The sequence below is a fragment of the Pygocentrus nattereri genome, chromosome 18 (genome assembly GCF_015220715.1).
Source record: "Pygocentrus nattereri isolate fPygNat1 chromosome 18, fPygNat1.pri, whole genome shotgun sequence".
Classification (NCBI taxonomy): Eukaryota; Metazoa; Chordata; class Actinopteri; order Characiformes; family Serrasalmidae; genus Pygocentrus; species Pygocentrus nattereri.
Window position 1 is genome coordinate 9523882 of NC_051228.1, and position 21387 is coordinate 9545268.

At 40.4% G+C, this 21387-nt stretch overlaps 1 protein-coding gene across 2 annotated transcripts in view; it reads left to right on the forward strand.

Moving 5' to 3' along the window:
- Positions 1-737: 737 nt before the first annotated feature.
- glis3 (GLIS family zinc finger 3) overlaps positions 738-21387 on the forward strand; it is a 37679-nt gene continuing 17029 nt past the window's right edge. For both annotated transcript variants that reach the window (XM_017710749.2, XM_017710750.2), the window contains exons 1-5: positions 738-958; positions 4263-4653; positions 9503-9671; positions 9788-10955; positions 18511-18672. In XM_017710749.2, the coding sequence (XP_017566238.2) occupies positions 4314-4653; positions 9503-9671; positions 9788-10955; positions 18511-18672 (1839 nt within the window). In that variant the 5' untranslated portion in view covers positions 738-958; positions 4263-4313. The remainder of the gene's footprint in view (positions 959-4262; positions 4654-9502; positions 9672-9787; positions 10956-18510; positions 18673-21387) is intronic.

Consider the following 21387-nt stretch of genomic DNA (forward strand, 5'->3'; position numbering starts at 1 on the left):
AACAACTCTATCTGAAAAAGCTAAATTGAGCTCAAATACACAGCCATGTAGATGCCTTCATTATTTCTATGAAGTACTGTTGAAAAGTTTGGAGTCAGTTGTCAGATTAAGAACTGCCATTATTTTATCCAATCATTCCAAATGGTGTTTTAAGATTTTATTTTTCAGTATTTTTAGTTTTTTGGTGAGGAACATCAACAATATATACATATCCATCGTTTTTGTGTTAATGTCTTTTACATTAATGTTAACATGTCATGATGAATGGATCCAGAGAAATGCTCCAGAACTGCCCTGTGGGGGTCCAGTTTGTGCTGGTCATCCTCTAGTCCTTCATCAGTGGTCCCAGGACGCTGTTGGCTGGATATTTTTGGCTGGTGGACTATTCTCAGTCCAGCAGTGACACCAGCGCAACACACACTAACACACCACCACCACCACGTCAGTGTTACTGCAGTGCTGAGAATGATCCACCACCCAAATAGTACCTGCTCTGTGAGGGTCCATGGGGGTCCTGACCACTGAAGAACAGGGTAAAAGGGGGCTAACAAAGTATCAGAGAAACAGATGGACTACAGTAACTGTAACTGTAGAACTACAAAGTGCTGCTTAAAGTCGTAAAAGGGCAGAAGGGGTAAAGGGTAGAGAGAGTGGACACCCCCCCCCCCCCCCCCCCCCCCCGCCCCCCCGCCCCCTGGCAACACCGCGCGCTCCTGTAGTGACGCAAAGGTAGAGAGCGCGAGCTCTAACTCCCAACTTCAACTCAGCGCCGTTAGCACAGCAACTTCTTTCCTTCTCTTTTCCCTGAAAGAAAATCCTTCCGTTCTTTAAAATAACGCTGCAATCCCACGACTGACATGTCTAACTCGCTGTCGGCGGCATCTTCTCCCCTCCTTCTCCACCAAGGTGCGTCCACTCTTCACCTCAACTCCTGCTGACGACGCTGAAGACTTCTCAGGTGAGCGGCTCGAACTTTTTACCTCAGAGTTTAGCCGAAAACACGAGGGACATGTCGCTATTTCTGAGGAGAAACTTCTAGATTAGCTACGTTTTCTTTTTCTCTACTGAAACTCACTGAGACTCTGACAGACTAAACAAAACGAGAGGACGCTGAAGTTCATCATGAAGCCAGCTTGTTCGAATTTCTCCGTTCCACCTTAAATGGTGCAGCAGTTACGTTCTGGCGCCTGAGGGGCCAGAACGTAACTGCTGCACCATTTAAGGTGGAACGGAGAAATTCGAACAAGCAGCTAGCGAATAGCAAGCCAACTTTATCCTCGTCTCAAGAAGATACTTTCTACTGTTTAAAGCACTGAAACGGTCTCATGTGACGGTCTTCACAGAATCTTCTCAAACGTGTGGAAACCCCCTACAGATCATCTACAGATGTTCGAATGATTAACAGGCTGGTGCTGATTCTCCAGAACATTACAGTTAAAGAGGAATCTGACTCAGATTTCCTTACAGTGGTGCTGATAGGAACCAGAAGTCGTCATCACTGTATATCCATTTTATTTACTATCCAAAACCACCTGTGAACCTACATGCATCAGCTGAGTTTTAATAAGTAATGTTGATGATGGTAACATATTCGTAAGCGTAAAAAAAAAGTTTTTGAGGGGGTCTGTTTTGAGGCATTAAACTCTTCAGACGTCTGGTTCCTATCACCACCACTGTAAAGAAAGGGGTTGAGTTTCTCTAAGATACACCACTTCACACCAAACCACACTGAATGACTCTGTTTACATTTAAACCTGTTAATTATGAAGAATCTTAGGGAAAAAAAAATAATTCAGTGGTTGAGATGTTAATAAAGTCATTCAGGGTGGTTTGATGTGAAATGGTCCAGTGGTGGTGATAGGAACCAGGGGTCACAATGTCTACAACACAGATATAGCCATTTCATCTACTGTCCAGAAGGACCAGTGAATTTACACTCTCACACCTTCATGTTCCTCTCCATCAAAATTCAGTCGAATTTAAGGTTAGATCAAGGATTGAGTTTAGGTTTTGGGCTGAGGATTGGGTTAGTGTTAGAGGCTTAAATTAAAGTGATATCAAAATATTTTTACCTGGGGCGCAACCGCCTAAGCGTTGGCTCTATCATCAGGAGATCGTGAGTTCGATCCCTGGTGATGCTACAGCCGTCCGTAGCCGGGAGTCCAAGAGAGCACAATTGGCCTCGCTCTCTCTGGGTGGGTAGGATGGCCCCCCCTTTTCCCCCAATCACCCAACGCGATGATAGTCAGCTCAGGCGTCTGTTAGCTGACGTAACAGATCTGGCAGTTCGGCTGTCCTGTGACGTTGCATGAGTGGCAGATCAAAAAGAAGTGGTGGCTGGTTTCACAGGTCTCGGAGGAAGCCTGTGCTGGCCTTCACCCTCCTAGCGTTGGTAGTGTCTCGTGACTGAGGGAGTCCTAAGTAGCAGGTGGAATTGAAGACGACTAAATTGGGGAGAAAATTGGGTTTTTACGTGAGTGTAAGTTACAGACAAGGTAAGCGTCTACAGAGTGTCTACATTGGACGATTCAGATGCAGTTCTATCATCTGCTGGTTTGTGAAAGGACATTATTTGACCCCTTAAAGGGGAATTCCATTGAGTTTTTAAAATGTCGGTGTAATTCTCTCTTTGACATGTAAACAAAGTCATTCAGGGTGGTCTGATGTGAAATGCTCCATTCCAGAGAAATTTACTGCCTTAGAATTTCTTTGAAATGGTGCTGATGGGAACCAGAGCTCACAATGTTTACAACACAAATGTAGCCATTTAATTTACTATCCACACCATCCAGTCCCTGTATGTGCCTCTTTACCATAAAATGGATTTAAAAAATTTGGTTTTAGGCCAAAACCTTTTGCAAACTGTTATAAAACAGCGAGTGTGTTTACATTTACTTAATAATCTGATAACTGCAGAAAATCAGATTTTGTCAGTAATCCAGTCAACATTTTTACATGCACTTGAGTAATCAGATAATGGGAAACTCCTAGTCTACATGAGTCAGATAGTAATCAGACTTCTGCTTTGCGACCAGCCAATAAACTCACAGAAGAAGACGTGACGAAAAACATAGTGTAAAACTCAAACTTCACCTTCCACTTTACCTAAAATATGAACAGACATGATCTAGAAGTTAAGGAATGTTTGAATCCTTCATTTCGTCAAGCATGTATTTATTTATGTCGCTCCAAAAGTGTTTTCCTGCCATCTCGTGCCAACACTGCTCACTTATTTCCAGTACCACCATCTGTTTCGCACATGTGCAGACTCAGAAATCTGAAAGAAATCAGAGTAAGAGTTCACATGCACTGAGAAATCTGATTACTGAGGTAAAATCCAGCCTCTTTATCGGATTTCTAGACCTGAATATCTGAATATGATCGGATTAATAAGTGCATGTAAACACACTCAGTGTCTCAGGAATCAGGTAAAGTTTCTGTACTAACTGCATGTAGTAACTTTGTGTGAGGAAACTGTCCCAGTAGCTTTGTTTAGAATAGAGCGATTTGCATCAAACCCCTCTGAATGACTGCTTAAAGACTGAGTTATACAGACATTTTACAAGCATGTTGGAATACATATTGTCTAGACATTGATCCTAAATGTGCACTTAATCTCTTTCAGCCTCATCTGCAGCATGTGGTTGGTTACAATCAACTGCCCATATATATATATAGACTTCAATAGTACAATAGTGCTTATAATAATTGAGTTCTACACTACAAATTATTATTCAGTATCTAAAATGAAACTAAAGTGTAAGTTCTATAGTTATGAGCACCAGCAGAGCTAAAGAAAGATTGCGAAAGTAATTTGGAGAAGAATTGGAAATGTAATCCCAAGAAGAATGCTGAATCTGAACTGAGGGTCTTTGAGGAAAAGCATAAATAAGCTTGTATCTTATTCTAATAATGTTACTTTCAGTGACGCAAAGCAGAGCATAATTAAAAAGCCTGCGTGTTGACAGTGAACTACTGAAATATCATGGATGTTTGCAGAAGCATATTTTTCATTTTCATGTATGAAAAGGCTTTTCCTTTTCTCATATCCTGAGGTTTAAATTATACCAGTATGTCAGCTTTACCACCAATCGCAATAAGATCACAGGCATTGAGGGGTCAAGGGTAATATGAAGTTCTGGCTGAACTTCACTTTAATGCCTTTTTGTTCATATATAAATTTATTTAGTCATAACTTGTGAAAACCCACAAGCACAATGTCCATTCTGTGTTATTTTAGCTTTGTCATTTTGTCTTCACAGCATGTTGCCTCTGGCCCACTGGTATATTTGCCTGAAGCAGCACTGAGAGAAATGAATGGAAAAGCTTGCAACCTCCTGGTTTCTCCCTCCAGCATGCCTCAGTCTCTGGGGACTATTACAGGGCAGCAGGTTCCTCACATCCGAGTGCATGCTAGTAGCTCGGGGGTTTCCTCAAATCATGGCACCCCAGGCCCAGGTACTGGAGTTTCGACATCTGGAAGCACAGTCCTTCTACCTGCCCTGAGTCTGCACAGGCAAGTGTTGACCAATGGGAAGCACCACAGCACCTTCAGTGTTCCGCAGTCGTCATGGAAACAAGCAACGTCCCCTCCTGTTCCTCCCACCAACCCCAGTGCAGTGAGATCCAGTGGCCTACAGAGTGGTATCAAAGGTAATAAACATAAGCGCTGATGCTGAAACTACGCAGTGGTACTGAAAAATGAATGAAAAGCTGTGCCACATGTTTCAGTCAGCTGACCTTTACATCACGTGAGCATTTCAGGACAAATGGACCTATAGAGATTCAAGTGTTACATAAAATAAAATAAAAGTTACATAAATAGATGTTAAGAATGTTTATTACCTTACTTTATTAAGTTAGCAATTTGGTGATACAAGGTTTCATAAGTTAGTAGAACTAAAAATAATAAGTTCATAAAATCAAAAGCCAGACATTTGTAGAACTCAGAGGTTTTGGGTTAATTACATATACACTAATGAGCAAAAGTCAGAGGCCCTTAATTTATTTCATTTCCAGTCAAAACGGCAATTAAGAGTAAGTTATTCATTTTTCAGCACCTGGAAAAAAGAAGAAATGTGAACACAGAAGCTTCAGCAACTAAATATAATTCAAAAATGTTCAGCGTGTAGTGTGTCCACCTTTTGTCTTTATTTCGTCCTCTGTTCTTCCAAAGAAATCTGCAGGGAGACCTGTCCCCACTTTCAGGTTCAGTCTTATGGTTGCATTTTCCGAGTCATCCCAAACACATTCAGTGATGTTGAGGTCTGGACTCTGGTGTGGTCAGTATATTGTTCTGAGAAACACCAGCAGCTTTGCGATTTTTCTTCTGTTTTGTTTATTCCCTTTTTTTCTTGACAGCTACACATCCTTTCAGACCCAGAGTGTTGAGCTGTCTTCTCACAGTGGTGAAATGGCCAGAAACACATGTGGATTTCTTCAGATCTGATTGCACAACGATGAAAGCTTCAAGTGCTGTTTGTCTGATAGGGACAGTTTTGTTCTTTTACCTAGTGTTCCAGGTGGTTGTTAGGCCTCCCATTTTCTTTACTGAACTGCAGTTTTAGAAATTCCCTTTTTTTCAGTTATTTTACTTTGACTTTACCTTTTCTTACTGGATTATCCTTTATCTAATCCCCTCAGAAATGTCTCCTAAATAATAAATAACTTATGTTAATACTCATTTCTGACCAGAAATGAAATAAAGGAAGGGTGGCCTCTGGCTTTCGCACAGTGCTATATCATTTAATTAGCGCTACATGTACATATCGAAGAACTCTAATTAGTACATTACTCCACAAGTAGCAACCAGTTGGTCAACTAATATGGTGTTATTGAAGAGTCAGTAGATCTATCAGTTCATTTTACAAACCCAGTGGGTTTGGGTTTACAGTGTATAATGTGATGTGCTTATCAGCTGTGGAGATTAAATTTGCCATTTCTAAGTTAAAACGACCCCAACAACCCAGCACAGTGTGATCCAGTCATCCAGAGTGTGGCATTAAAGATAATAAGCATAACCACTGATGCTGATATTAAGCAGTAACACTCTGAATGTCATCATCATCAAATTAAACCGTGGTACTTTGTTTGCTTTTTAGAACTTGGGTTTTTTAACACCACTCCAAAATGTTGCCTTTTATAAAGTGTGAACATTTCATGATGAATGAACAAAACAAAAATTTGAGAAAAATTACATTAACAAATAAGTTTAGGATGTTTTTTCCTTCCATAAAGTTACTGTTTTAGTGATTAACAGAACAATGACACGTTTATAACGTGGAGATGAAATACTGCACGTCATTTCTGAATTATAAGCCAACATTTTTACATGAAAGATTGACTTTTTACACACTCAAGTTTTTCTTGCTCTGTTCATTTAACATCCGTTTTGAAATACATAACCGTGTTTGCTTGCAAGGGTAGACAATGTTCATAATTCATGAAAAGGAATACATCAACACTGTCTAGTTTCAAAGAAAATGGGCAATCTCCGTGCCTTTGCCTATGCACCGCACTCTCCATATTTCTCAGCCCAGTGAGCTGGAACATGAGACATGATGGTCCTCGAGAGATACGGAACATCCCCACCCTTTTTAAACACAAACCTCACCTCTCAATATGTCATATAAAACAGTGTGAAGATTTATGCTTTGACCGCCATCAGGTACAGCTGCTGGTGTGCTTTAGCAGACTTCCACAGATACCAGATACTGAAATCAGCACTCTATAGCTGCTCGATATGGACATAAAATGTGATAATTGATAAAGCTGTTGGATATTGTGATCACGACGTGAAGATCGATCAATTAGTATTAAACTGACAGGCAGGATTCCCTTAACAGCTTTTGCTATTCGTCCTTGTAAACACAGTTTTGATGAGTTGGACACACATAAATTCATAATTTTTTCATTAAAACAAAAACAAATCACTAACTGCCGAAGAAATGTGTTCGGGTAGTGACAGTTCTTAATGTTCCCCTTGATTTTAGACTTTGGGACACTTTTACTATAAAACAGTGGGATCTAACCACTCTCCATGTGGTCATGAGGGACAGAGATGCAGTCTTACTTCATGCTCTTAAATAAAGGGGTGTGAAATAAGCCTCTGCCTACTGACTAAAACTCTGTTTCAGTAGCAACATGAAAATGTCGGAAGCCAATTTTTGAATGATGTTTTTTTTTATTTAAAAATTAAACTCATAATGCATCTAAATAAGCTTGATGTCAGAAGATATTTTCAAAAATGACGTTGAAACAAAAGATTAATTTCAAATTATTTTCAGTGCAAATTTAGGGTCTTAGGCTTTGGGACAGACACCTCCCAATAGAAAGTACCATATGAATGATGATTTTGTACATATTTAGTTTCTTACTATCGCAGTTAACGCCTTGGATTTAACTCCCTACCAAGCCATTGTTGCACACTTCTATAACCTAAGAAAAGCTCCATTAATCTGCAATGAAGTTCCTGTAGTTAATGATAATCAGATAATAAGCCACAGTGTGTAATAAGCCTGGAATGTTAAGGGGTTAAAAAAATCACAACAAAAGTTTGAATACTTTATTGTTTCTTTTAAATAGTTTCATTTACTCTGGGACTGCAGTTTTAACTCAGTTTAGTGGAATAGGTCATATATTTATTCCTAATACCAATATTACTGCTGTTAATATTAGTAATATAATCACTTGTAGGTAGTTTGACCAGAGGAGGATGGGTCCCCCCTGGTGAGCCTGGTTCCTCCCAAGTTTTTCCTTGCCACTGTTGCCCCTGGCTTGCCCACTGGGGGGATCTGTACATTCTTACAGTTCTCTTGAAACTTTTTCTTTTCTGAAATTCTGTAAAGCTGCTTTGTGACAACATCTGTTGTAAAAAGCGCTATACAAATAAATTTGATTTGATTTGATTTGATATATTTAAAAAGTCCCTTATGATGATGCAGGTTTGTTGGAACAGTGAACATTACTGCTTCATACATTTTACCATACACTCTACTTATTTTACAAACAACCTTGAGAGTGAGAATAGTAATCATGTTTAAAGCATTTTTACAGGCTAGTAGTTCGGGATAGTTTAGAGTGCTGCATGTGCCTGTTTTATAAATGACCATTTGGTTAAATGGTTAAGTTGGGGTTCAGGCTCACCACAGGGAAGCACTTGCTGGGCTTTTAATGCTCTGTCCCCAGCAGTCTATTTACTTTACTTCAAAGTAAGGTAATTTGATCCGTTCTGGCCATTAACAATGTGTTTATGGCATTCATATCCATTTATTGTGTTTTTTTGGGGGGTTTTTTTGTGCAGGCCTGTTGCGCAATGAAAAGCATATCTTTGACATTTTAGCATTAATCCTGTAAAGCACTGTTCCATCTTAGTGAAAGATTACAGACATAACCAAAGTGAGATATCTTTATAAAGACCTCTCTCCAAACATCTTCTTGTCTTATCTTCTCAGAATAAGCGCACTGTTGATTTACATACCGGAGTTCATACTTCACTTCACTTCAATATTGTCCGGCGGCCCCTACCTTGTCTTCTCCCTGAAACCCTTTCTTTCATATTTTTTGATAATTAACCAAGCAGAAAGCTTGCTCCTAAACGAGCTATGGCCCAGGCAAAAGAGAGAAAGAAAACTCATTAGTAATTAACAGAGCAGAAAGTGTTTCCAAGCTCCACAGGTTTGGGAATTTCATGAGTATTCATGTGTTTCTTTTAAGGAAGACAAAAGGCATGTTTATATGTGGAGAAGACAGTTTTATAACTCTGCCAGCAAAAGTTTTTTGTAGATGAATTGGGAGAAATATATATATTGAACATAAATCTAGCAGCAAGGCCAGCTGAGTCTAGAATGGAGATGGCTAGTGAATTAATGTGCTGGCAGTGCGACACCATCTGTGCCTTAATAGAAAAAGGTGTTAGCAGTCCTGTAATCATGCTGTATGGCACAAAGTGACATTATTTAGGCTAGTACTTCACTAAACGACTCGAGCATGACTTTAAAAAGGATATTGCTCTTGATGCTTTCTTTTTATTCAAGCAGTGTGAAGTTTAATATTAACTTACAAAGAGCAAATGGGTTGCTCTGTCATAGTCTGCATTCTTAATCATTAATCTGTGGAAACGCAGACAAGCGTACACAAACTGTAGTGTGCAAAGTAAAAAAAAAGAATGCATAGATCTTGATAGGGAAGAGCAGGGTATATATAAATAAATTCTGTCAGAATCGAATGAGAAAATGACAAATGACTGCTCCATCACAACAAAGGTTATCAGGTCTCTGGCATGTTCTTGCTCAAATACACCTGCTAAACCAGGACCTACCAATGTGATTAAACATTTTTTATACACTTTTACAACCTAAGAATAGTCCATGTAGTTACTGAATAACATCTGAGTACATAACATGCCATATTTAAAGGCATATTATTGATTAGTTGAATCACTAAAACAATTAAACTGTCCTTGGCCCCCCAGGCCAGATTTGATGACTCTACTGCTTTGCAGGTTCTCATAGAAAACTACTGGGACAATGTGGCAGATCAAACCTCCAGATGACGAGCAGTGCTATGGTAGTCCAGAGTCTGAGCCCAGTGTCTACAGCGACTGTGCAGTCCTCTGCTGGCCACTGCCCTCCTCATTCTCTGGGCCTTTTTGTACCCTTCACAGATGCCAGGTAAACTAGTCCAAAAGGCCTGCAAGCTGTCAAACAAACTAGCAAAAAATGGCAGTCACAAGCATTTTTTTAATGTTGTGGTTCTGAAAGTTGTTTATGGACTTGTGCTGATATAGGTCCGTGCTGTCCAGAGAGTCCCTGGCCTCCACCACCCTCAGCCTTGCAGAGAGCCAGTCGATACGCAGCAGCAAGCTGGACTGGCCTTACGGCTACCGTGTTTTACCACCGCTGGGGGAGCAGAACAGCATCAGTCAGATGGCTGAAGGGATGGAGCTACTGAATCTTCCTCCAGGCACGTCCATGTCTGGAGCCACCAGTATCTCTAACCCGAACTCTCTCCCTGCTTATCTGTTTAAGGAGGACACCAACAGTCCCCGCCATTCTGGCCGTTGCAAGAAAAGAGCCCTGTCCATCTCGCCTCTGTCTGATGGTATCGGCATTGATTTGAACTCCATCATCCGGACCTCACCCACCTCATTGGTGGCTTACATTATTGGTTCCCAAAATTCTCCAGCTTCCCAGCCCACCTGTTCACCCCTGCAGTCTGATGTATGTGGACATTTCCTTGGAGTCAGAGGAAGCTGTATTCCCAATGCTAGCTTTGCTAACTCTAGTGCAAAAGTCAGTTCTTCACGAGGCCAAGGCTTAACCACTAACCCCCACCCCCCTGACAGACTGAGCGCCTGCATGCAGAGATTGGAAGAAGGGGGTGCATGCAACAGCCAAAGAGGAGGGACTAATCTGGTAGTGGAACATCAGCTTCTACCTGAACAAGAGATTATCATTGCAACAGCAGAACATGTTCCTTATAGTAACTTTGCAAACTCTCCACATCCCCAGTTTGCAATGGCAGCCATTGTCAAGGCTTCTAGCCCTCCTAGGGGTCCTCCACCACCATATCACTCACACCATGTACATCGATCACCTGGTGGTCACCTGGGGCATGGTCAGAACCTTGCAGATCTACACTCTGTGCCTCATATGGACAATCCCAGTGTTCTGGGACAGTCCCAAGCTCTATGCCCTATGCTGGAGGAAGAAGAGGGGGAAGTCGATGATTTTAACGGTGCACACTGCTGCCAGTGGTTGGACTGTAGCGCCACCTACAGCCACAAAGAGGAGCTAGTCAAGCACATTGAGAAGCTGCATGTGGATCAGCGCAAAGGAGAGGACTTCACCTGTTTCTGGGCAGGATGTCCCAGGAGACACAAGCCTTTCAATGCTCGTTACAAACTCCTAATCCACATGAGGGTACACTCTGGGGAGAAGCCAAACAAATGCACGGTATGCACAGTACAGCTTACTATTGAAAGAGTACATCTAATACCATGCCAAAATGGGTAGAGTAGCTGAAATATCAAGTAGAGATATTCTTACTTAAATGAAAATAATGATTCAAGTAGAAGGTTAGCTAAAAATGGTCCAAAAATTTCTCAAGTCCTGTGTTCTCCATAGAATTGTGTAGAGTTTCTTATTCCATCCAGGAACTATCAACATAGGGACTAATGTTTGTTAGGTGCCGTTCTACTTTAGTAATACTAAAGCTCCTAAGTTCAAAAAGGGTGAATGAACTAAATTAAACCAAATTTGAATGACTAAAGTATAATTTGACATTTTTACTTACTTACTTTACTTTACTTACTGTTAAGAAGAACCATTTTGTCCTTTCCACAACATTTTATGTCCATTTTACCATCTTGGCTCTAAATGTGTCTCAGTAAGTGTTAATGTACTAATAAAGGCTAAAAAAATATAATGAATAAATAAATATAACAAAAACACAGACTTCCTTGCTCTGTTAGTTTTAGCTCAGATATAGCCACTTTTCTCACATCTCCAGCAGGAAACTTTCCCTCAAAAGTAGAATGTTTACTTGTAAAATGGCTCTTAAAGTTTGACTTTTTTTTACGAGACTTAAGTCAGCTTCTCATTCGCCAGCTTCTTGTTCGATTTCTTTGTTCCACCTTAAAAGGTGCCCGAGGCAACAGAATGAACAGAACTGCTGCACCATTTAAGGTGGAATAGGAAAATTCAAAGAAGCCGACCTCAAGCTTTGCAACTTTGTAGTGTTTGACAGTTTCTTGCTGTGGATTAAACATATTAGGAAACCAGCTGGAGTGCTTATTAAAGTCCTTTTGTGTCCAAATTATTGATGTTCATCTGGAGTTTTTCTCTGTGCCTTTTCATTAGCTACTAGCTAGGCGAGATTGTTGTCTGTGTGGGTTAAAGGGTGAATTAGCAGTTATTCATTAACTCCAGCGTTTAAGACCAGGTACAGTTAAAACCATGTTGGAATGATCAGCAAAACTTCATTTTACTGCAAAGGAGGATTCTTTTATTTTCACCTAAGAATCTAATTCTGCTGTGGAACAGCAACAGGGCAGTACAAGAGCTGCATGGAGCTGAACCCCAGCTCTTGAGTGAGATTTACTGGTTTAAAGAAAAGAAAAACCACTTTCTGATGATGTATCTTGAAGGTGGGAGGATCTTTTGAAAAACTACAACCGATTTGAGGTGGATTTGGGGTGATTAAGGTGTTTTGAAATGCTTTTTGAAATGCAGAAGGAAGGCAGATTGCTGCTAGGAAGCCGTGTAACTGTAATAACTGTCTTTAAAGCATCCTTGCAATGGAAAGAATGAAAAACTCAAACGACAAAAATTACTCACCAGATGAGGAGGACGACTTGCTAAAAGCTAAAGATAGCAAGGTAGGGTATCTAGACTCTTTACCTCATTTTGTCTTCCTTTCTCTGGCCACAAACTGGTGTCCATTTGGTTCTAAGTAAGGAAGGAAGGTTTTTTTACTGTTCAGAAACCAGGGCAAGAGTAAAACTATTGCTAGCTGGCTGTATTTATTAGCCTATAGATCAGTGGATTTGCTAGCAGTGACGATCAGGTGGCACCACAGGGATTCTCAGTGATGTATTTGCATGGTGCATGCTGGGTATTGTAGTGAAAGAACATTTGTGAATGAAAACATAAAACAATATAAAAGTGGTCATTCTTCATTGTTGCACTACAGAATACTGCATAATACAGCAAATGGCCTAATCTCTAGTTTTAGGCCAGAATGCCCATTGAACTGAGTAAATTTAGCTACCCAACTCTGTTACTATCTATCTGCAGCTCCTCTGTTTTTCATATTGAGATATTTAGCATCCAAAGGAAAAAAACAGATTTAACGTGCAATCATCTCTTCCACGTTTCTTAACAGTCCAGTGGAAAACAGTCCAAAGGAACTCAAATTAAATGGCCTTTTTGACAACGCTGCCAAAGCATCTCAGTCCGTTTTTAGCAAAGAAAAAAGGTGGCAAGCAGTTTAAAGTCCCTTGTGTGCTTTGATATGTTTTCATGCTGAGGCTAGGCAGAACTTTGCTTCAGCTGCGGAGGTATTTTCCTCTTGTAGCGCTGGCCGTCAGCTAATTAGTAAAAGTCTCTGATGACTGACAAGGGAGTTTACACAATTATGCTGTTATTAAAGTTGCACAAAGGGCCTACACTTAAGCGCTGGCAGAGAAATGGTCCACTTCCAGCCACCAACTTCTCTCAGCTGGACAAGCTGTCAGCAGTCAAGAGGCTGCCAGCAGGCGTGGCACAGCCTGAGATGGACTGCTAGGTACAATCCGTATGGCGAGCTTAAAGAAGCCTTAAAGAACAGACTGAGCTATTTCTGTGGACAGAGCTTCACCCTGCCTAAGAGGCAGTGGCCTACGAGTCTAGACACCAGAGGGAGGAGAGTGACCCTCTGGCTTAGTACCTGCTGTGATGGTACAGGAGTTCAGGTTAGCGAAAGGGCGATCTATGGCCATTCCTCTTCTCATCTGATCTTGGCAATCATTAATGGTGCACATACCTGTGGTCGACCTTTCACTCCAAACACTTACTCATTACTTAAAACCGCTCCTGTTGCCATGGAGCCTGGAACAGTTGGATGGTTTTGTTGAGCACATAATCATAGACCAAGAAGGGAAGAAAATGGTCACAGCCTCTACCCAAGCTGAAAAATTCTCTGCTTGCTGCTTGTTGTTCATGGAGTTTTTCCTTCACCGTGCAAATGCCACCATCACTTGCCTTAGCTTTGCCAAAGTCAGGCCACTTGGAAGACTGACAGACAGACGAGCCGTACTGGAACAGATTTGCGCTCTTTGAGATCGTAATTAAATAGATCCTGTTACGCTTCACAATCGCAGGACGTTAGCACAGCGTGCCTGAACCTGTTCCTGTTCCGAGCGTTGATCTGAGGATGAAGGTTTAAACGTTTACATATGGATCCATGTTTTGTTACCGTTCAAAGAGAAAGGCTATACTTTCTACACAGTACATTTTCCTCACGAGCTTCACTTTGGAATCGTTTTTGTAAAGATAGCATTTCTGATATTTCTTAGTAGATATTATCATATCGATTATTGGGTCTTGTTCTTTGTAGGAGTCATTAATTAAACTGTATAAAGACAATAGGCTGCAGTGAAGGAATGACAACTCGCTTTCTTTTTTTTTTAATCAAAAGAGCAGGTATTCGTGTTGAGGGTTACCATGGAAGCCAGGAGAATTGCTGGGCTGGCCACCAGAAATAGCAGCTACAAAAGCATGCTATCAGGAGGTTTGGCAAGGATCTTTAAGTGTCGTTTTTAAGTTGTTTGTCTGATCCAGCAGCTGTTACCTTGTGGTTTTAAACTGCCTTTGCTCTCCTTCAGCAACTCAGGCGTGCTTTGTTTCCCCTGACAGGTGGACAATATGAACTCCTCATCTTGCATACTTCTAAAAATGTAGGTGCAAAACAGGTTTTTGGAGTGAGGAAATTTGCCTGTTTTGGCAATTTTTGTGCATAATTAAATGGTTAAGATGTAACTAAATGGTCATTCAGAGTGGTTTGGTGTGAAATAGTGACCAGAACCAGATAGGAACCAGATGTCTTCTAAAAGCTCCCTTAGAGAAAGCTGTTACATGAAATGGTAACAAATACATGGCACAGTAGCTGAGAGATTGTTTCGTAATAGTTCTGAGATAAAATTGTAGCCTAAAATATATATTTTCAGTCCATTCATGGCAGAGAGGTACATGCAGGGTATTGCAAGGCAGAATGGTACCACAAAGATGGTTCTTCAAGGGTCTTTAGCAAAGAAAATGGGTGTATACAGAATCATGAGCACCCTTTTGAAAGATTATATGGTTCTTTGCATCATGAAAGGGTTCTTCAGACTGTTGGAATATGTGCATCAATGTGTTACAAATGATTCTATATATAGAACCTTTTTTGAAAAGGGATCTAGATAGCACCCAAAGGGGCTCCTCTATTGTTTCAAGCTCGACACCGTGTGTTATATAGAATCCTTTTCAAGAATGTTCTATATGGAACTATCCACAGCACATTCTCCATCCATCTGAAGAAGACTTTCATTATGCAAAGAGCCCTGTATTCTTGCAAAAGGTTCTTTGAGTGCTCATGGTTCTGTATAGAGCAAATGTCTTTACTAAAGAACCCTTGAAGATCCATCTTTTTGAGAGTGTGCCCAGTGAAAATGAATAGCTTACACATATAAAAACCATGGATTGTTAAATTAGATGCTGCATGTTTATTGAGAAGTCCTGAAGTAAAAGCCTTTGTTGTAATCTGGCCAGTTAGTCCATCCAGAGAAACTTGAAATTCTGGCTCTCTGTCTATGGTACTGAATACTACGCTGATCACGTGACCCGCAGGACTTTTGGCGGGTAAGGAGGGAAACTGCACTGGCATCTACAAGAGGGCTCCTTTTGTCTCTGTAGTTACGTGCCTTTGTTTTTGCAAGCGTGGGTGTAGGTGTGTAGGTCTTCTTGCTAAACTGAATGAACCTTACTTTGAAACACTCTCATATGACAGTTCTGATTACACTAGCTTGTCCTGTTTGCCTCTGGATGATTGATCTTGACATTGCAATCCATTACTTCATTTTCCATAAGGGAACATTAACTGTCTACTATTGATGGGACATGTCCAAAAAACCACTGCCATGGCAATGAAGGCAGAGAAGAATAATATAAAAAACAGCATTTGTTGTTGTTGTTGTGCTGGAGATGCCAGGGCTTTGCGTAAGAAAGGGGCAAACAAAAGGGGGAGGTGAGGGAGAGATGTTCGCAGCCTGACTGCTGGCATGGGACGGAGCTGCCATTATGTGGCGGGGCATGGCGGGCTGCCACGGCCTGTCAGGGGCTGGCTGCGGCTTTGAGGCGCGCACAGGAGCCGCGTTGCTGTCTTTTTAGTTCCTTCGGCCTCTCTGCGGAGCCAGCAGGGTCCGGAGCTTTATTAAATAAATCTGAAAGGCTACTCCAAGTGCACCGAGGCACTCCCGTCTGATGTTGCGTCTGTTGTTTTCTCCACAGCCCTGAGCTGAATGCTTATTGATTTGGCTCCTTTTCTCCCGCCTGGTGTTCCTCTTATCCTCGCTGGGCAGTCACGATTGTGCAGGGCTGGTTTAGCACCCTAATGAGTAAACGGTGATTAAAGAAGACAGCGGTTGTAATTTCTGGCTCTAATGGCTCTTGTCGTGCACTTAAGAGACGTTTGCAACAAACATGACAATGGATAAAAAGCTCAATACAGTGGGCCTATTATATTTCTTCTTTTTTGACCTTTTTTGGTGACTCAATGCAAGCAAACATGCAGTGCAATCAATAGCTTGCAGTTGTCATATACAAGCAGACATTAGCAGAATATTTGCAGGTTTTATTCAAAATGGGTATTTCTGAAAGATAATATTCCATTGGCGTGAAGCGACTGTGAAATAGCGTTGCCTTCCTCCAGCTCCTTTGATAAGCAAGCGTTTAATCCCAGGCCCAGACACTCAGCTTCTTAAACAAACCCCGTGTAATTAGAGGCTGATCTAAGGGAAGCCACTGTGGATGGCGTAGGAATTGAGTGGCGACTGTTGGCCAGAGAACTAAATGCCAAGCTATAATAGTACTTGCTTTTAGAAACACATCCAACAGGAGAAAACAGTATACAGCGCCGTGCAAAAGTCAGAGACCACCCTTTATTTATTCCTTTATTTATTTAGTTTCCAGTCAAAATGGCTGTTAAGGACAAGTTAGTCATTTTTTAGCGTCAGGAAAAAGCAGAAAACATATACTTATGACAAAATTACACAGATGCCGTTTTCCGTTTTTTTAAAGAAACCCGGAAGGACATTTTTCCACACCTCCAAAATTCAGTCTAAGAAGTTGGTTGTATTTTCTGAACCTCATTATATAATCCCAATTACAAGTTTAGACACATCGGTCCATATAGCCTTACTTCACATTTCAGCCATCTAGATTCAGTGTTTTCTCAGTGAGGTTCTTGCTACACATCCTTTCAGACTCATAGTGTAGAGTTGTCTTCTCACAGTGGATGGATGGACCCAAACGCCTGTGGATGTTTTCAGAGCTGAAGCAAAAGTGGAGCTTGATTTTCTCCTCTGAAATCTTTAAGGGCTGTTTTTCTGGTGGGTACAGTTTTGATGTAATACCAGGTCTCGTATAGTCGTTATGAGTCAAATTTTTGAATAATTTTTTGGCCTCCAGTTTTGGAAACTGGTTTTTCCACTTGTTTTCCTTAGACTTTCCTTTTCCATATGCAAATGGCTTATCTTATATCTAATCTCCTCAGAAATACCTCCTGAAAAAATAAATAACTTGTGAGAAACAAAAAATACAACCACCTTCTTAAGACTTTGGAGGTGTGTAAAAATATCCCATGCAGATTTCTTTGAAAAACTGAAAACAAGTCTCTTGAAAAGAATAGAAGCAGTCATGAAGGCCAAAATGCTGGGAAAAGTCTATACTTAGTGTTGGAGGCTTGTGTATAATTTTCTGTTAAATATGTTTTCTGCTTAAAATGAAAAATGTGTACTTAATGGCCATTTTGACAGGAAATTATGTTTATTATGTGGAAATGATGTGGTCTCTGACTTTTGCACCATACTGTATTTTTTTAATATAATAGTAAATGTGGACATAATAGATTTGTATAATAATATAATTTGTATAGTAATAAAATATCTGCAATCACAGCCAATCGTACGGAAGCCTACTCTCACAGTCCGAAGCACTTACTCGTCCTTAGCCAGCTGAGCTGAACGGCCTTTGGGGGAAAAGGGAATCAGGAATATTTGACTAAGGATCAAAGCGCATACAGGGAAGTAATGAACGTTTCCAGACTTTGAGGACCTGTTTCCTCTCTAGGAAGGGGGGGGGGGCAGTGGTGAGAGAATCTCAGCTATTCTGGTGTCATCACTCACAATTGGACACCAAAAATCAATGGCTTGTTCTTAAAAATGAAGTAAGGTCACCAGTTCTGTTAGCAACTCACGTAATTTCAGCCAAGTTGTAGACCTACGCATTCCAGACTTGGCCATAGAGAGGACAAAGGGCATGGGACATACATGCCTCAAGGGTGAGCTCATTGGGAAACAGTGCTGAAGCAGTTTTTTTTTTTTCAATGCTTCACTAATGAGGCACAACGAGACCTTCTGCTTGGCATCATTGTTTAAGGCTGTTTCTGTGCATTAGCAGCAGCGGAGGAATAAAAAGGGACTTTTTATTCCATTCTATGTCAGTCACAGTGGTATACATATTCAGAACCTTTTAGATCTGCAGGGAGCAGGTAATGGGCTCAGGGAGGGTGTGGAACCAGAGGAGTCATGGAGAGATGGTTGATTGACTTGAGCAGTAAAACACTGACCCCTCCTGGTTGAAGCATGCGGATACGCTGCTTGGCCCTTGGGTCCAGCTGGAGCGCTCCCTCTGTTCTATGCATAATTGACGTGTATCCATATTTGAAATAACAGTCTCTCTTTCATCGTCTCTTTTTTATCACCCCGGACAGTTCGAGGGCTGTCAGAAGGCGTTCTCACGCCTGGAGAACCTGAAGATCCACCTGCGGAGCCACACCGGAGAGAAGCCTTACACGTGCCAGCACCCAGGCTGTCAGAAAGCCTTCAGCAACTCCAGCGACCGAGCCAAGCACCAGCGCACACATGTTGACACAGTGAGTATATAATAGAGCTGCAGGATTAATCAGACATTATGAAAAAAAGCACAGCACTACTATTTCTGTAGGATTCTAATAGGAATCCTAAAGTAAAGAGGGTACAATAGTACAGGTATTACACAAGTAGTATAGATTATTGTAAGTCAGGGATATTGCATGGATGGGAAAACATTCACTATTTGCAGAACTATAGAGATTATTATAGGAGGCATGTGCCAATCTAAAAAAAAATGAATGTCACTGTAATTACTCAACCATTTATACCAGTTCACGTTATTATTGCATACTGTAATTAGAAATAAAAGGCTGCATGTTCAACTACTGTTCAAAAGTCAAAGCTCACCCCTCATTTATTTAATTCCCAGTCAGAACAGCCATTAAGAACCAGTTATGAATTTTTCAGCATTAGGAAAACATGTATTTCACACAGAAACCTCAGCAACTAAATATAGCTTCCATTCTGTTCATGTGACTTGCTTTCATATTCTTCTACATCTCCAGAGTCCTAGAAATAGGTTACTTTTTTCTGCTTCTTGCAATCCAAGTAATTACAAACTTAGTCTCATCAGTCCATGAAACCTTATTCCAGATGTCCAGTTTAAGTGTTCTAGTACAAATGTTCTTCTTTTTAGTCTGTTTCCTTTTTTGTCTTGACAGCTACTCATTCTTTCAGACCCATAGCAATAAAGCATTGTCAGTGAGTATTTTCAGATCTGAAGCATAAGTGGAGTACTGCTTTTCTGACAGTGACAAGTTTGATGGTCTACCCAATCTAGCACAGCTGTCAGAAGCTCCATTTTCTCTATATCCTTTAGGAATTCTGAAACTCCAGTTTTGGAAACCCTTCTTTTTTCCATTTTAGTTACTTTCAGTAACATTTTATTTGAATAGTTGACTTTAGATGCACTGTCATTACTTCATTTACTTTCAAGTTACATTCATCTAAATTATCTACTAAATTCACCATCATTTTCTTTAACTCTAAACCTGAGTCTAATCCTAACACTAACCTTAACCTCAACCCAAAACCTTAACTCAAGCCTCACCCTGGTCCAAATCCTAACCCCAACCCCACCACTGTGTAGAATCAACAGATCATTTGTTAACAGTTAGAACATCTGTAGATACTCTGTAGGGGACTATAGTGGACTGGTGGTCTAAAGTGAGACCTTACTTTCTTTTTCCTTATGCAGGTGAATCATTTTATCAGAATCTCCTCAGAAATATCACCTGTAAAATGAATGACTTGTGCTTAGTGTCTATTTTGACTGGAAATAAATCAAAAATGAGTCTGATTTTTGCACAGTACTGTACACGTCATATAGTGTTGAGAATGTCATATTTAAAGGGGACCTATTATACTCATTTTCAATGCTCATAATTTTATTTCTACAAAGATTTACATGTTTCACTGTTTCAAAAACACATACACTTTCTCATACTGTAATCTCTATTCACTGTCTGTCTGAAAAGCTCGTTAGAGCTCCTGTGTCTTTAAGCCCCAACTCCCAGTGAGCCCAGTGTTGTCTGATTGGTCAGCTGTGGCTAGTCTTACAATGAGGTCAGCTGCATGAGTTTGAGTACATCAGGTACGCAAGTGAGTGCACGTGAGTACGTCAACCTCTAAGTCAGGTAGGACAAGTCAGTAGACCTGATTCACTTTCACGAGGACGTTTCAGAGCAGTTAGTTATTACTTTGTAGCTCTCTTGTGTGAAGGTGTGCCAAGCTTGCCGGAAGGCGGGTAGTAAGGATTGTATTACGAGATTACATCATCTTGTAACAAAGACAGAGGACTGGAATTCCTACAAGGCATTTCAGACAGCTGAGAAAAGTGGTTTCTGTAGGAGAGAGTTTCTCGCTCTGGCAGGAACTTTGGGCTTTGTGACACTAAAGGAAAGGAAAACGGATAATAGCAGTACGTTTTAGTGGTTGTCCATTTTGTCTTGTTGGCACTTTGTATAATGGCACAGCAGAGTCTCCAGTCATTTCTGAAGTCTTGTTTTTTTACTGTTTTAATAGGCATCATGTCCTTGGTTTCTACTATGTTTCAGTCCAGGTGGTAGATAACACCCTCTGGTGTTCTAGATAACACATGGAGTGTGAAAAGACAGCATTGCAACCTTTGCCATGAGCTGTGAAGGTGTTCAAACCAATAACACACTTTAACAGCTGTAGAAACTTCGAAAAAAGCTTGAGCTCCCAATGTGACAGTGTGGCGGGATCTTATTAAACCAGGCTACACTGCATATCTAAAAATCTCAGAGTAATAATATTGTGTGTGTTGAATATTTTGGAATACCTCATTATTGAATATTTGGCACATCACTACTACACTATAGCTCGTTTTATAAGGGGTATTTTAATTCTGTTTGCTTTCCTCAGTTAATTAAATCAAAAACAATTACATAAGCAGCTGGAACAAGGATGAAAATTTAGTCTGACAAGCGGAAGGGACTAATGTCAGGAGGCTGTAGTTTACAAATAGCAATTCAGAAATTCAAGCTTAAACTGTATAAACAAAAAAAGCACACATTCAGTTACACTTTTCATGTTGATATAACACAAAAAGCATATATATATATATATATATATATATATATATATATATAGTTTGTAGATAAAATTTTGTTGTTTTTTAAAATGCCATTGTTTTGAATGTCACAAAATTCTTAGGCTGATCTGCATATTATTATAAATATTTTAGCAAAATA